The sequence below is a fragment of the Phodopus roborovskii genome, unplaced genomic scaffold (genome assembly GCF_943737965.1).
Source record: "Phodopus roborovskii unplaced genomic scaffold, PHOROB, whole genome shotgun sequence".
Classification (NCBI taxonomy): domain Eukaryota; kingdom Metazoa; phylum Chordata; class Mammalia; order Rodentia; family Cricetidae; genus Phodopus; species Phodopus roborovskii.
Genome location: NW_026126407.1, coordinates 6,549,987 through 6,562,418, shown reverse-complemented (window position 1 = coordinate 6,562,418; position 12,432 = coordinate 6,549,987). Strand labels below are relative to the sequence as shown.

The 12,432-nt window shown below is 43.0% G+C and overlaps 1 protein-coding gene across 2 annotated transcripts in view; it reads right to left on the bottom strand.

Annotated features, from left to right (window-relative positions):
- The window catches only part of Vps53 (VPS53 subunit of GARP complex), a 127,812-nt gene that overhangs the window by 78,034 nt on the left and 37,346 nt on the right, over positions 1-12,432 (bottom strand). For both annotated transcript variants that reach the window (XR_007834245.1, XM_051179978.1), the window contains exons 5-7: positions 9,350-9,436; positions 4,641-4,756; positions 2,856-2,975 (exon numbers count right to left, since the gene is read on the bottom strand). Coding sequence is in view for 1 of the 2 variants with exons in the window: in XM_051179978.1 (XP_051035935.1) it covers positions 2,856-2,975; positions 4,641-4,756; positions 9,350-9,436 (323 nt within the window). In the remaining variant the exon portion in view is untranslated. The remainder of the gene's footprint in view (positions 1-2,855; positions 2,976-4,640; positions 4,757-9,349; positions 9,437-12,432) is intronic.

Sequence of the window (12,432 nt, the reverse complement as noted above, 5' to 3'; positions counted from 1 at the left end):
CCTGGCTCTGGCTAAACTATAGAGAGAGAGGCCCTGTCTCAAAAAAAAAAAATCAGTGAGGGGGCTGGGAAGACAGCTCAATGGTTGAGAGTACTTGCTGTGCTCAGTCATGAGATGGAGTTCATATCCCAGCACCCATGCTGGGTGGTTCACAAGCACCATTAATTCCAGTTCCAAGGGATCCAACAAGTACACTCATACAGACATATACACATATAAATAAATAAATTTAAGAAAATCAAACCTCATTGAGATAAAGTCTCACTTGTAGTGAATTCCTGACCTTCCCATGTTTGCCTCCAAACCTGGTATTACTGGTTACCAGGATGACTAATCTCAAACGGAGAAACGGTGAGTATTGGTGAGGGTGTGGGATGAGAACACTTGGATACCACTGGCAGAGATGATAAGTGAGTGGTGAGGCTATTATGGAAAATGATATGAAGTCCTCAAAAACTCCCAATGAATCTACACAGGGTATATACCCAAAGGAGATGAAATCTGCACTCTTTACAGATAGCTGCCCTGCCCTACTCATAGCATTAAGTTTGCAACAGCCAAGATACAGAAACAAACAGTCTTTTGATGGACAAACACGGGTTAAAGAACCACAGTGCATATATGCAGTGGGATTTTATCCAGCTTTTAAAAAGAAGATGCTGACATCTGCAACAATATAGATAAACCTGGAGGACTTAAAGTAAATGAAATAAGCCAGACACTGAAAGATAAATATGCTGTGATCTCTCTTAGGGGCAGACTCTTAAAAATCTAAAGTCTAATACAGCTGCTCTCCATGTCTATTGGCCTGTACTGCCATATTAATCTAACTCTGGATCAGAAAATTGGGGGTGGGGGGGAGGCTGATAGGGCTAGGGCTATAGCTCTGTGGAAGAGCATGTGCTTAGTATCCACAGGGCCTAGGCTGCAGAAGGCACATAGTACATGTATGCTAGGTAGATGACAGAAAGAATAAAAGAACAGCAGCAGATCACTCTGAGTCACCCCCAGGCTAGAGCAGGTTGTGCCACATTTCTGCTCCTCCCTACCAACTGAGAGCAGATCTGTCTTCTCCACCTAGGGATTCTTCTTTTCTAAGCTCATGAGGTCTTGCTTGTGGACATTCTTGGCTGTTCACATTCCCAGATATGGCAACTAGCCACCTCTAAGTGTAAAAGGGTTAGGAAGGGGAAGGGTGGTGACTTCCCCAGCACTTTGCCAAAACTATTCCGACATTCCTTAACAATCCCTGGACATCTCCACTGCACGAAGTTATACCTAGCACTTGTAGCAACCTCCCCTTCCTGCCTCATATTCCTAGAAATTATGAAAAGATTTGTATAGAAGTCAAAAGACAAGCAAGAGAGGTTGATAGACTAAATAGTCTGGGTTTCCTGATAGAACAAGACTAAAGAAGAAAATCAAAGTCTAAGAGTGTGTCTCAAAAATGAAAAGACACAGCGGCTGGAGAGATGGCTTGGCAATTAAGAGCACTTTGTTGCTCTTGCAGAGGATCTGGGTTCAGTTCCCAACACCCAGATGGTGGCTCACAACTACCTACAACTAATTCCAGGGAATTCAAAGCCCTCTTCTGACCAACACAGGTACCAGGCACACACATGGTGCACACACATAGATGAAGGCAAAATACACACATAAAATGAATAAATAAATAAATAAATAAATCTAAAACCAAAGAAAATATAAAGACAAGAAGTGGCAGATACCAGGAACAGTAGAGAGTTCTGAAGGCAACCTCTAGAAGTATCTATGTGGCTCAAATCACAGTAATGTGGATGCCAGAAACCATGTCTGCATCCTTATTCTAAATGCTCAGTCAGATTTGGTCCCTTGAGTCTGTGAGCTTCAGCAGTGGCCCAATGGCTAAAATATTTAAGAAGATCAGGCCTTTGGCCTCTGGCCTACCATCTGCCTGATCCTGAAGGTCTGGCCCCAGTAACCTTAGAAGAGTTACGTTCCCTTAAGCAGAGCACCCCTCCTCTCCCTAATAGCAGATGGCAGTGATTTCTGATCAGAGTAATAAGAACATTAAAAAAAAAAAAAAAAAAACAAGCAGTGGTGGGTGGCACACACCTTTAACCCCAGCAGTCAGGATGCAGAGGCAGGCAGATCTCCGAATTTGAGGCCAGCATGGTCTAAAAAGAGAGTTCTAGGACAGTGAGGACTATTACACAGAGAAGCCTCGTCTCAAAAAAACAACCAACCAACAAACAAATAAACAAGCAAGACTGTAAAATCCCACCAAAAATACAAGCTTTCATCTGAGTTCAGCTGAGAGTCACTAAACATCTGGAGAGTGCTACTACCAAGGCAGTCAACAAACTGAAGACCTTACACACAGGATAGACAGACACACAGCAACTCAGAGCCTACAGAGACTTAGAGTTGTGAATCTCTGAGAGATCTCAGAGGATATTATTATGCCCCTGAGGAAAGAATCATCTAGATATGCCGAAATTAAAAAGTGTATTGTTAAATAAAACATTTAACAGAATGGGCACCAGTGAAGAACAAGGTAAAACAGGAAGACAGAGCCAATGATTAAGATAGCATCCACAAAGGACGAGGTAGAGAATTAGAAAGACGCACTGTGTGACAGATTTCAAGTTACAACAGTCATGTAGTAGAAGTTCTACAAAGAGAGAACATAGGAAACAAATCACAAAGATTACTCCAAGAAAGAAATAAGACAATGTATTAGAACTTAAGAAATCTGAGTTAGGCATGGTGGTGCACACCTTTAACCCCAGCACTCAGGAGGCAGAGGCACACAGATTTGTGAGTTCGAGTCCAGCTTGGTCTACAGAGCGAGTTGCAGAGTGAGGACATCTTACCTTTCAGAAAGCTGCCGGATCTGTGGGATTCCCATGTACTTGTGAAAGTGCTCCAGAACATTCATTACACCCTGAAGGAGGTTAGCAACTTCTCCGTACTGTCTGCGCCTGGTCATGGCTCTGCAAGGACAGAAATTGAGAACTAGAAACCAAACACTAAAGACACAGATAGACATGTGGGATGACTTGGATAGCTCTGAAACAGTAAGCAGCTATATTTAATAAAACTTCCCAGAAGTGCTGACTATGTATGGTGCTGAGCACGGGAAAGGAAAAACATAAGGGTTTATCTTCAACTCTACAGGTGACATTGTTCAGTAAGGGAGAGTCAGTAAGTGTTTACTTAATAGCAAGGAGGGTAAACTAAGTTCGAAACAGCAATGTAAGTTATATGCCACGGGGTACAAAAGAAGGTGCATGCTGGATGCTCGTCAGATGGCAGGAGGGACTATGGGCAGACTAAGGTTTTGGGTTGGCATTGCACAAGGAGCACGATTTTAAGGGACTGTTGCATAAAATGTCACTGAGGATTGTAGCGCACAAGAGAACCAAACCATTTTTCTATAATACAAAAGGGATGACTGTTTGTGATTTCAAGTTAGCTGCAATCTGCAGTTTTAAGCCAATGATAAACAACTGTATCAGAGATGTCAACCTGCCCCACTGCTAAGGGTAGCACGAAGCTTAAGTAAAAGATGCTGATAAAACCAACAGTTATACGTGGCAACAAAGGACAAACTATTAGGTCTAAAGTTTTCACTGAGGTTGGCTTTCACGTTAAATGTAATTCCATTACAAGACAGTTCAAGGAAAGGCTCAAGTTTAAGCCACGGTGCTCCACTGCCACCTCTACCTGCTACTACAAAATGCCTGGTGGGAAGGGAGAAGGGGGACGGTTCTTCTAGACGCACTGGCTGGCTGTCCTGGGTGACCGATCACTCCCGCAAGGGGCCAGGGAGCCTCTGTTACCCATGGTAGACCCAGCACAGGCTAGGAATGATATGGCCCCTCCTCCTTCCTTCTGGGAATCCTCCATTCCTGCCACATCTGCACTTCTGTGAAGGCTGATCTGTCCACATGTGAAATTCCACTATGACTAGGGTGGGGGAATCAGCCTGAAACTCCCCACAGACAGGAGCTGGAGCACTAGAGAAGGAGGCTTTGAATCACTGCTTCACAGTAAACAACCAGAAACTTCTCTTAATACTGTTTCTAAATGTGCTAAACAGAAAGCCACAATCTTGAAAACATGGGTTTTAGAAAAAAGTGGGCTGAATGATACATCAAAGATTTGTTTACAAATGGTCTCTTTGGTGAGGTGCAACTCAGCCTAAGAGAAGGAGGAAAGGCTGCCAAGGCAGAGGCCCTAGGGAGTGACTGAGTTGAATCACTGTCTGACTTAACTGGTCTAGATCTATCACACCAAATGACCCGTTTCTCAGGGTCATTTTCATGGGCTTTCTGTCACCTCCTCAGGCCACCTGTCCACCATTTTATTATTATTATTAAGGCAGATGTTTGTTGTTGTTGTTGTTTTTGCAATGCTGGGAATGGAACCCAGGGCTTTGGGAACATGGAGTAGGTACTCTTCCACTGAGCTACATCCCCAGCTCTTTTGTTAAGTTGTGAACACCAAAAGTGACTGAACACTTGAGATCAATGTTCCAAAAGTGGGGCAGGATGGTGAGGCTGGCTTGGCTGGGAAGTGAACAAATCCATGAAGTCACTGTCCTTCTGTGGAGCATTCCCATGGGCTCCCTGGGAAAGTTCATGCTGCTTACTTACTCCAGGGAGTCGACCCCACCAGCCAGCATGTGCAAGTGGTTCAGTGTCGTGATTGAGGTGGTCAGGTGGCGCTTGGCATGGTCTAACTGCTTAATATCTCGTGTGATCTCCTTCACCTAAACATTGAAAACAACAGGAAAAAGGGGAGGAGGGTAAGAAAGCTGTAAACCCACCTTCAAGTCACTCTACAAGAAAATCATACACGTAAAATCAAAACAACCTCAGGTTAGTCTCTAGGAAAAAAATGAAACTATTCTCACAATATAAAACTAAAATAATTTGCAATGATTAGTTCCTCTTATGTTCTGTTTGCTTCTTTCTCTTTTTTAAAGATATGTTTTTGGGCTGGGTATGGTGATACATGCACATCTTTAATCCCAGTTACTAACAAGGCAGACATAAGCAGATCTCTGTGAGTTCTAGGCCAGCATGTTCTACATAATGAGTTTCAGAAAAATCAGGGCTAGGTACAGAGACCCTGTCTTTAAGGAGAAAAAAAAGCAAAAGAGAAAAAGTTTATTTTTCTTGTTTTATATACATGTGTGCATACTGGAGCCCACAGAGGCCAGAAGAGGGCACTGGGTCCCTGGAGCTGGAGTTAAGATGGTTGTGAGCAGCCTGATGTAGATGCTGGGAACCAAACTAGGTCCTTTGCAAGAGCAGCAAGTGTTCTTACTGTTGAGCCATGTCTTCAGTCCTCAGCTTCTTTCTTTTTATTGATACAAGGTCTTGCTATGTAGCTTTGGCTGTCCTTGAGCCTGCTATGTAAACCAGACTGGCCCTAAAGATTTGTGGCAATCAGGGCCTGGAGAGATGGCTCAGTTGTTAAGAGCACTAACTATTCTTCCAGAGGTCCCAAGTTCAATTCCCAGCTCCCACATGATGGTTCACAACCATCTATAATGAGATTTGGTGCCCTCTTCTGGACTGTAGGTATACTCGCAGGAAGAACACTGTATAAATAATAAATAAATCTTTAAAAAAAAAAATTGTAGCAATCTTCCTGCCTCTGCTTCCCAAGCCCTGGAATTATAGGCATGTACCACTGTACCCAGCTCTGTCCCTTTGGTCTAGATCTACCACATGTAAATGACCCCATTCTTAAAATCATTCTTTTAGGCTGGGTGTGGTGGCACATGCCTATAATCCTACCTACCATTGGAGAGGCTGAGCCATGGAGATCACAAGTTCATAGACAGCCTGGCTACACATTGAGTTTAAGGCCAGTATGGATTACCTAGCAAAACCTGTCTCAAATGTTTTTTGATTTTTGTTTTTAAATTTGGCATCTCATCACATTTCATACCTAGGGTCATAAAAGCCCCCAGAGAAAGAAATCTACTTTATTTTTCGCTCTTGATGGAATATAGCATTGAGCATAGGGTAGAGAAGTCAAGTCTAGCACATCCCTCTACAGTAAATGTGCCTTCTGCCACTACAGGTGCTAGACTCGGCTTGTTGCATTGAGGCAGCCTTTATTAATGAAGCTGTAGTTTATTCTTGATCTCAAGACTAAATAAATAAATAACAGATTGGCTCATGTTTTTTTTTTTTTTTAAAGATAAAAATCCAGTGCTTTTGGCAAACTTAACACATAACCTCCTAAGAGGAGGGCAATCTGGGAAGCAAAAGCTGCCAGCTGTTCAGGCACAGGTGAGAGAACAGAGCATGCTATGGGAACACTATGTCTTCCAGTCACTCCCAGTCTCCATTTCACTAACATACAGGTGAAGTCTTTCACTAGACTGAGTCTACAGTGACCCAGAAACACTCGTGTGTGTGCGTGTGTGTGTGTGTGTGTGTGTGTGTGTGTGTATACACATTTCACAGTGTGTGTATATAAAAGCAAAAAATGACCTGTGGAATTGGTTATCATTTTCCATCTTGTGAATCCTGGGGATCAAACTCAGGCCCTTAGACTTGGTAGCAAGCATCTTTACTTACTGAGTCATCTTGCCAGCCCAAGGCACACCTTCTTAATAGCAATTTGGTTTACTTTCCAAGCTTTCTGACGCCTGGAAAGAAAGGAGTTCCATGCATGCCAAGGACAAATAGTCTAACCATTAGATACATACATGCCTCAGTGAGATGAAGACTCCTACAATGCGTTAAGCTCACGTGATCTGATTGTTACTTTAACCACTCTAGATGAACTGGTAAAGACAATTCTGTTGCATAGCCACAAGCCTTTACCGCACAAACCTCTGAGCTCTCTCACTGCCACCACCACAGGAAAAAGAAATTGATGTGGTCAAAAGAAGATGTGGAAAGACATAATACATCAGAAACGCATCTGGCCCTGTAATCTGATCATACACTTCTAATACTGAGGTTATCGTCTCTCGAAAGCAATCTGTATCTTTTTTTGAGAGAGACAAAGCTTCAGCATGCAGCCAAGGCCTTTAAATCTCTTGTTAAAATTTTTCTATTTATTTTTATTTCATGCACATTCAGTTTTTGCCTGCATGTATGTCTGTGTGAAGATGTCAGATTCACTGAAATGGGAGTTACAGGCAATTATGAGCTGCCATGTGGGTACTGGGAATTGAACCCAGGTCCTATGGAAGAGCAGCTGGTGCTCTTAACTGCTGAGCCGTCTCTCCAACCCAACCTTTAATTCTTTATTATCCTGCTCATCCTCCCCAGTGCTAAGCTTACAGTTGCATATACCCTACTAGCTCTGGTCTGGGAGGCTTTAGCAACCATTTTGTCTGTCTTATGTATATCTGGCCTGCATGTATGTCTGGGTAGCACCTGTATGCCTACAAGGGATATGAGATTCCCTGTAACTGGAGTTACAGATGGTTGTGAGCTGCCATATGGGTGTTAAGAATCACACTGGGGTGGGACAGCGGTAGTGCACGCCTTTAATCCCAGCACTCAGGAGGCAGAGGCAGGCGGATCTCTGAGTTTGAGGCCAGCCTGGTCTGCAGGGTGAGTTCCAAGATAGCCAGGTCTACTTAGAGAAACCTGTTTCAAATAACAAAAAAAAAAAAAAAAAAAGACTCAAATTGGAGTCCTAGGGCTCTCTGAAAGAACAACCAGCTCTAGAATGCTGAGCCACCTCTCTAAACCAACCACTGGTTTTAAACTACTCATCTATGCCTCTTCTCATCCCTGTATTCAACAGCCAACAAATCCTCCACCTCTGACTCTGACTCTATCCTTTCTCATGTCTCTGTGCCATAGCTTACTGGTCTTTTCATTCCCAGGATCTTGTATCGCATATCTTGTGTTGCTTTAGGCAAGCTGAACTACCTACAATTCCCTAAACAGAACCTTTTTTTAAAAAAATTATTTATTTCTTTTTATTATATGTGCATTGGTGTTTTGTCTCCATGTGTGTCTGTGAGAAGGTGTCAAGATCTTGGACCTTGTGAGCTGCCATGTGGGTACTGGTAATTGAACTCAGGACCTCTGGAAGAACAGCCAGTGCTCTTAACCACTGAGCCATCTTTCCAGCCCTCTAAACAGAGCCTTTAATGGCAAGGCATGTAAGGAATGCTCAGGGCAAATGTATAAAAGGCTACTCTGCCAAACAGATTGCTGAAATTAATTGCAAAGGTCATTCATGGGCATCCAAAAAGGACAGAGAAAAATATGATGGGTTCAACTTCAGACAAATATAGGGCTGAATCTCAGCTCAGCCACTTACACACTCTGTTTCTCAGGCTAATTTTCTTGCTAAGTTTCCTCATCTACAAAATAATTAATCAAAATAAATAAATAAATAATAACAGCAATGACACTAAATCTCACTGCAAGGTTTTCAGGGGGCTATGTCAAATCACTTTATAAAGGAATTGGCATTGTGCTTGGCATCTTGAGAGATTTTGGCAAATATTAGTTCCCTTATCATTGTGTCCCACATGGCTGGAAGAGAGTTCATAGTCCAGAACAGCAGCTTAGAATCATGACATTACTGCTGAGCATAAAACCTGAATATAACAGCTGAGTGTTTGCGAGGCAGAGGCAAGTGGATCTTTGTGAGTTCGAGGCCAGCCTGATCTATAGTGTTTCAAGCCAGAGCTACATAGTAAAACCCTGTCTCAAAACAAACAAAGTTAAGTACAACAAACTCTAGCAAATGTCATCTTTGCTAGTGTCACTTGATAATCACACTGCTTGATGGTGTGTGGTGTACTCTGCTCAGAGATCCTGTGAGATGGACATTATTTCATAGTTGAGGAAACTGTCATTTAGATGCATCACATGACTCAGGATTTGGGCAGCAGCTGTGGTGAAGGCTGGGTTCCTGGTCAGCAGGACGCCTTCTGAGCTCATCACCTACAAATTTGGAGAGTGGGAACTAATTCAAACTGTGTGCATGCATCCTGGACGTGGTAGCGCCACCCTAGACACAGACCAGTGTTAGTGAGCTACTTACCAGATTACATCTAGCTTGGGAAACACAAGCTAGAAACATGCTAGAGAAAGGCATCCAAAATGGCTAGGAAACTATCTGTGGCGGGTTGGGGTGGTGGTGGATATTTTCCTATTTGAAAGCAGCTGTAAATGTAGGGCAGCAAGGCCCATGAGTCACCTTTGACTAGCAGCTCCTCTGAGGCAGTCGGGGATACACTCACAGAGAGGACCACATGACTGTGACTGGCAGGCAGGGGGAGGAAGAGCCTGGTAATCACTGTGGCTGGATGAGAAGCTAACTTCCTGCTCTGGTGCAAACATGTAAGGAAGAAACCTAAACTCACCATTTGTTCTGACTTTTCTGCTTTGTCTTTGATATCCTTGATCTTGCCAAAGAGCTGTTGTATGGCTTTCTGGGCCTCTTCGAGTGCCTAGAATAAGAGAAGTAGGGAAATCAATTCCAGTCTCCTAAAAATTTTGATCAGAAATTCTCTTGATTCATTGTTCTTACACTGACCGTTTCACTGCATCAGAACAGGAGAGTGTGATAAAGCTCATACATGAGCACAAGCCATTTCTAAGAACTTTTGGTAATCTACATTATAAAATTTAAATTCAGTTTTTGGTTTTCTGAGGCGGAGCCTTATTATGTAGCCATGGTTGGACTGGAACTCTCTGTAGATCAAGCTGACCTCAAACTTGCAAATGCTGGGATTATAAGCATGCACTACCACTCTGGGCATAAAACTTCAATTTAAAACTAAACTATTTCCTCTATTTAGTGATTACTGTACATGCTACTGATAAAAGGACACACATCTGTCTCTCAGCGTATACATGAACCATTGAAGCTAGTAGTGACGCAAATGTTTCTAAGGAAACAACCCCACAAAGATGGATGGGACACACGAAAAACAGCTCTCACACATCACCTGCAGTAGGAGGGGAGGTGGAGAGCTACACACGTGGAGGGCTCATGGACTCTGGCTTGTAACATCCCACAGCTGTTCAGTCACGACAGTGAGAATGTCTTTTAGTCACTCAAGTACATTCTGATTAGGTGCCTGTATGAGGGCAGGCAAGGCAAGGGAAGAGAGGACTGGGCCCTGGGATATTCCAGCTGTCTGGATATTCCAGTATCAAACTTTCAAGAAAGAAACCACCATCAGCAGATAAACCAAGGACTATGATGTCACCAAAACCAAACAAGTGTGTGAAGGTGAAAAAGAGCATTCATTCTTTACAATGGATTAAGACAGAGGACTGCTATCCACGGAAGATGCTAGAAACTGTGACAAAAGCAGACTACAGGGAGATAGATAGGGAGAGGGGAACAGACAGTGATGACATGGTGAGCAGAGTGATACAAAGCTGGGCTGGCAAACAACGGCCCAAATTTGTCTGCCATTTGTATAGGTAAATAATGAGGTTTGGGAACACAGCCTAACTTGCCCATTTTCATCATACAGTGCCAGCAAGGGATAGCTGCAACATCACATAGCCCACAAAGACGAAAATACTTCTTACATCTGGCCCTGAGCAGGAAAAGCTGATTGAGCTAGACATGGTGGCATATGCCTATGATCTCAGTACTTGGGAGTCAGAGGCAGGAGGATTGCCATGAGTTGGAAGGGAGCCTGAGCTACTTAGGGAAACCTTTTAAAAGAAAGAATGAGAGGGGTGGGGAGAGAAAGGAAGGGAGGGAGGGAGGGAGGGAGGAAGGAACGAACGAACCAACAAATGAACCAACAAACGAATGAAGGAAAAAGTTTGTTAGATTCCAGCAGACTGTCTTTGATACATTTTTTTTTTTTTTTTTTTTTTTTTTTTTTTGCTATGACTGATGAGGTGTGGAAAAACAGCAGCAAATAAGTGGAGGAATTCTTGAAGTGAGAGGTGTTTGCACACACTGCTATGCAAACAGTTCAGGAGGCAAGGAACTGGTTGTGGAGTTCTGGGGTAATTGTAGAAGAGGATTGTTTTTATAACTTTTTGTTCATTTTTGGTTTTGTTTGTTTGTTTGTTTTTCAGTGCTCAGAATAGAACTCAGGACCTCTAAAAAGTTCTTGACTTACTTTGGAAATGCTAGCTGTTTATCAGGTGTATATACCCAAGGACATGAATACTCAAGGCAATTGATTATCCATTTGGGGTTAACTAGCCCCACTAAGTGATGACTGCATCATGTAACAATAATAGAGTTATCCTTGTTATTATTATTTTAGGTTGGCTTGCATTATTTTCTTTTGTTGGGACATGACCTCATGGGGCCCAGGCATCCCTAGAACTCACTATATATCCTAGGAGGACCTTGAACTTCTAATTCTTCTGCATCTAGTGCCAGGATAACAGACATGTAATTACTACCAAGTGGTAATACGCAGTTCTAGGGATCAAACCCAGGGCCTCCAGCATGCCAGCAACCACTCTACCAACTAAGCCATTTCCCCAGCCCCTACTCTGGATTTTTAAGATACAGAACCATTATGCAGTTTAGATTGGCCTTAAATTATGATTCTGCCTCTGTCCCCAAGCACAAGGATTATAGTGTGGGTCAATATAGTTATGGATAGCTCCCTCTCACTCTCAAAAGTGGCCCTGGTGGGTCTGGCGAGGTATCTCGGCAGTTGAGCCCTGGATGCTCTTGCAGAAGACACAGGTTCAATTCCCAGCACTAGCATGGCAAGTCACAACTATCTGTAACTCTAGTTCCAGGTTATAGATAAAATACCTCCACCACCACCCCCACATACACACACAATAAAATAAGACCGGTTCTGGTGATAAGGTATATGATGGTCACTTTACCAAGAGCATCTAGCTAAAGCTATAGCATAGCTAAAATTCAACAAATCTTTGCCAAATAATTAAGACTGTGAGCATCGAGTGGCAGGGCTAAGACTATTCTGTGCCAGGGACAGTGGTCTACCATCACCCTAATTCAGGTACAGCTACAAGCAGTGGTTCACAGTCAGTCACAGCATCATTCTTTAGACTAACAGCATCTACCTGGGCCACATCAAGGTACACTCTAAACTCACTGGAAGCTTCTAAACACACTTTTGAGTCATGATGTCAGAATACCTACCATAGAGGGATTGCCGGCAACAGCATGTCAAAAAGGACTTTCCTTCTTGGGCATGTCTTGTGATGTTTAAGGCATGCCATGTTATAGTGATGGAATTACAGACAGACACCTTAACAGCAAAGGCACCAAGGAGCTCCTGTCCTGCGTCCTCTCCAGACTACTTCCACCGAGGCATCGCTTTCCTTTTCCAGAAAACAAGACTCACACAATCTTATATTTCATAGACTTCAGGAATGATAAATGGTCTGCCAGATATTTTTTCAGCCTTTGCTTGTTATACTAATCTACGGAAGCTCATGCAAGTTAATGTAATTCATTTTCCAGAGTCAAAATGTTTCC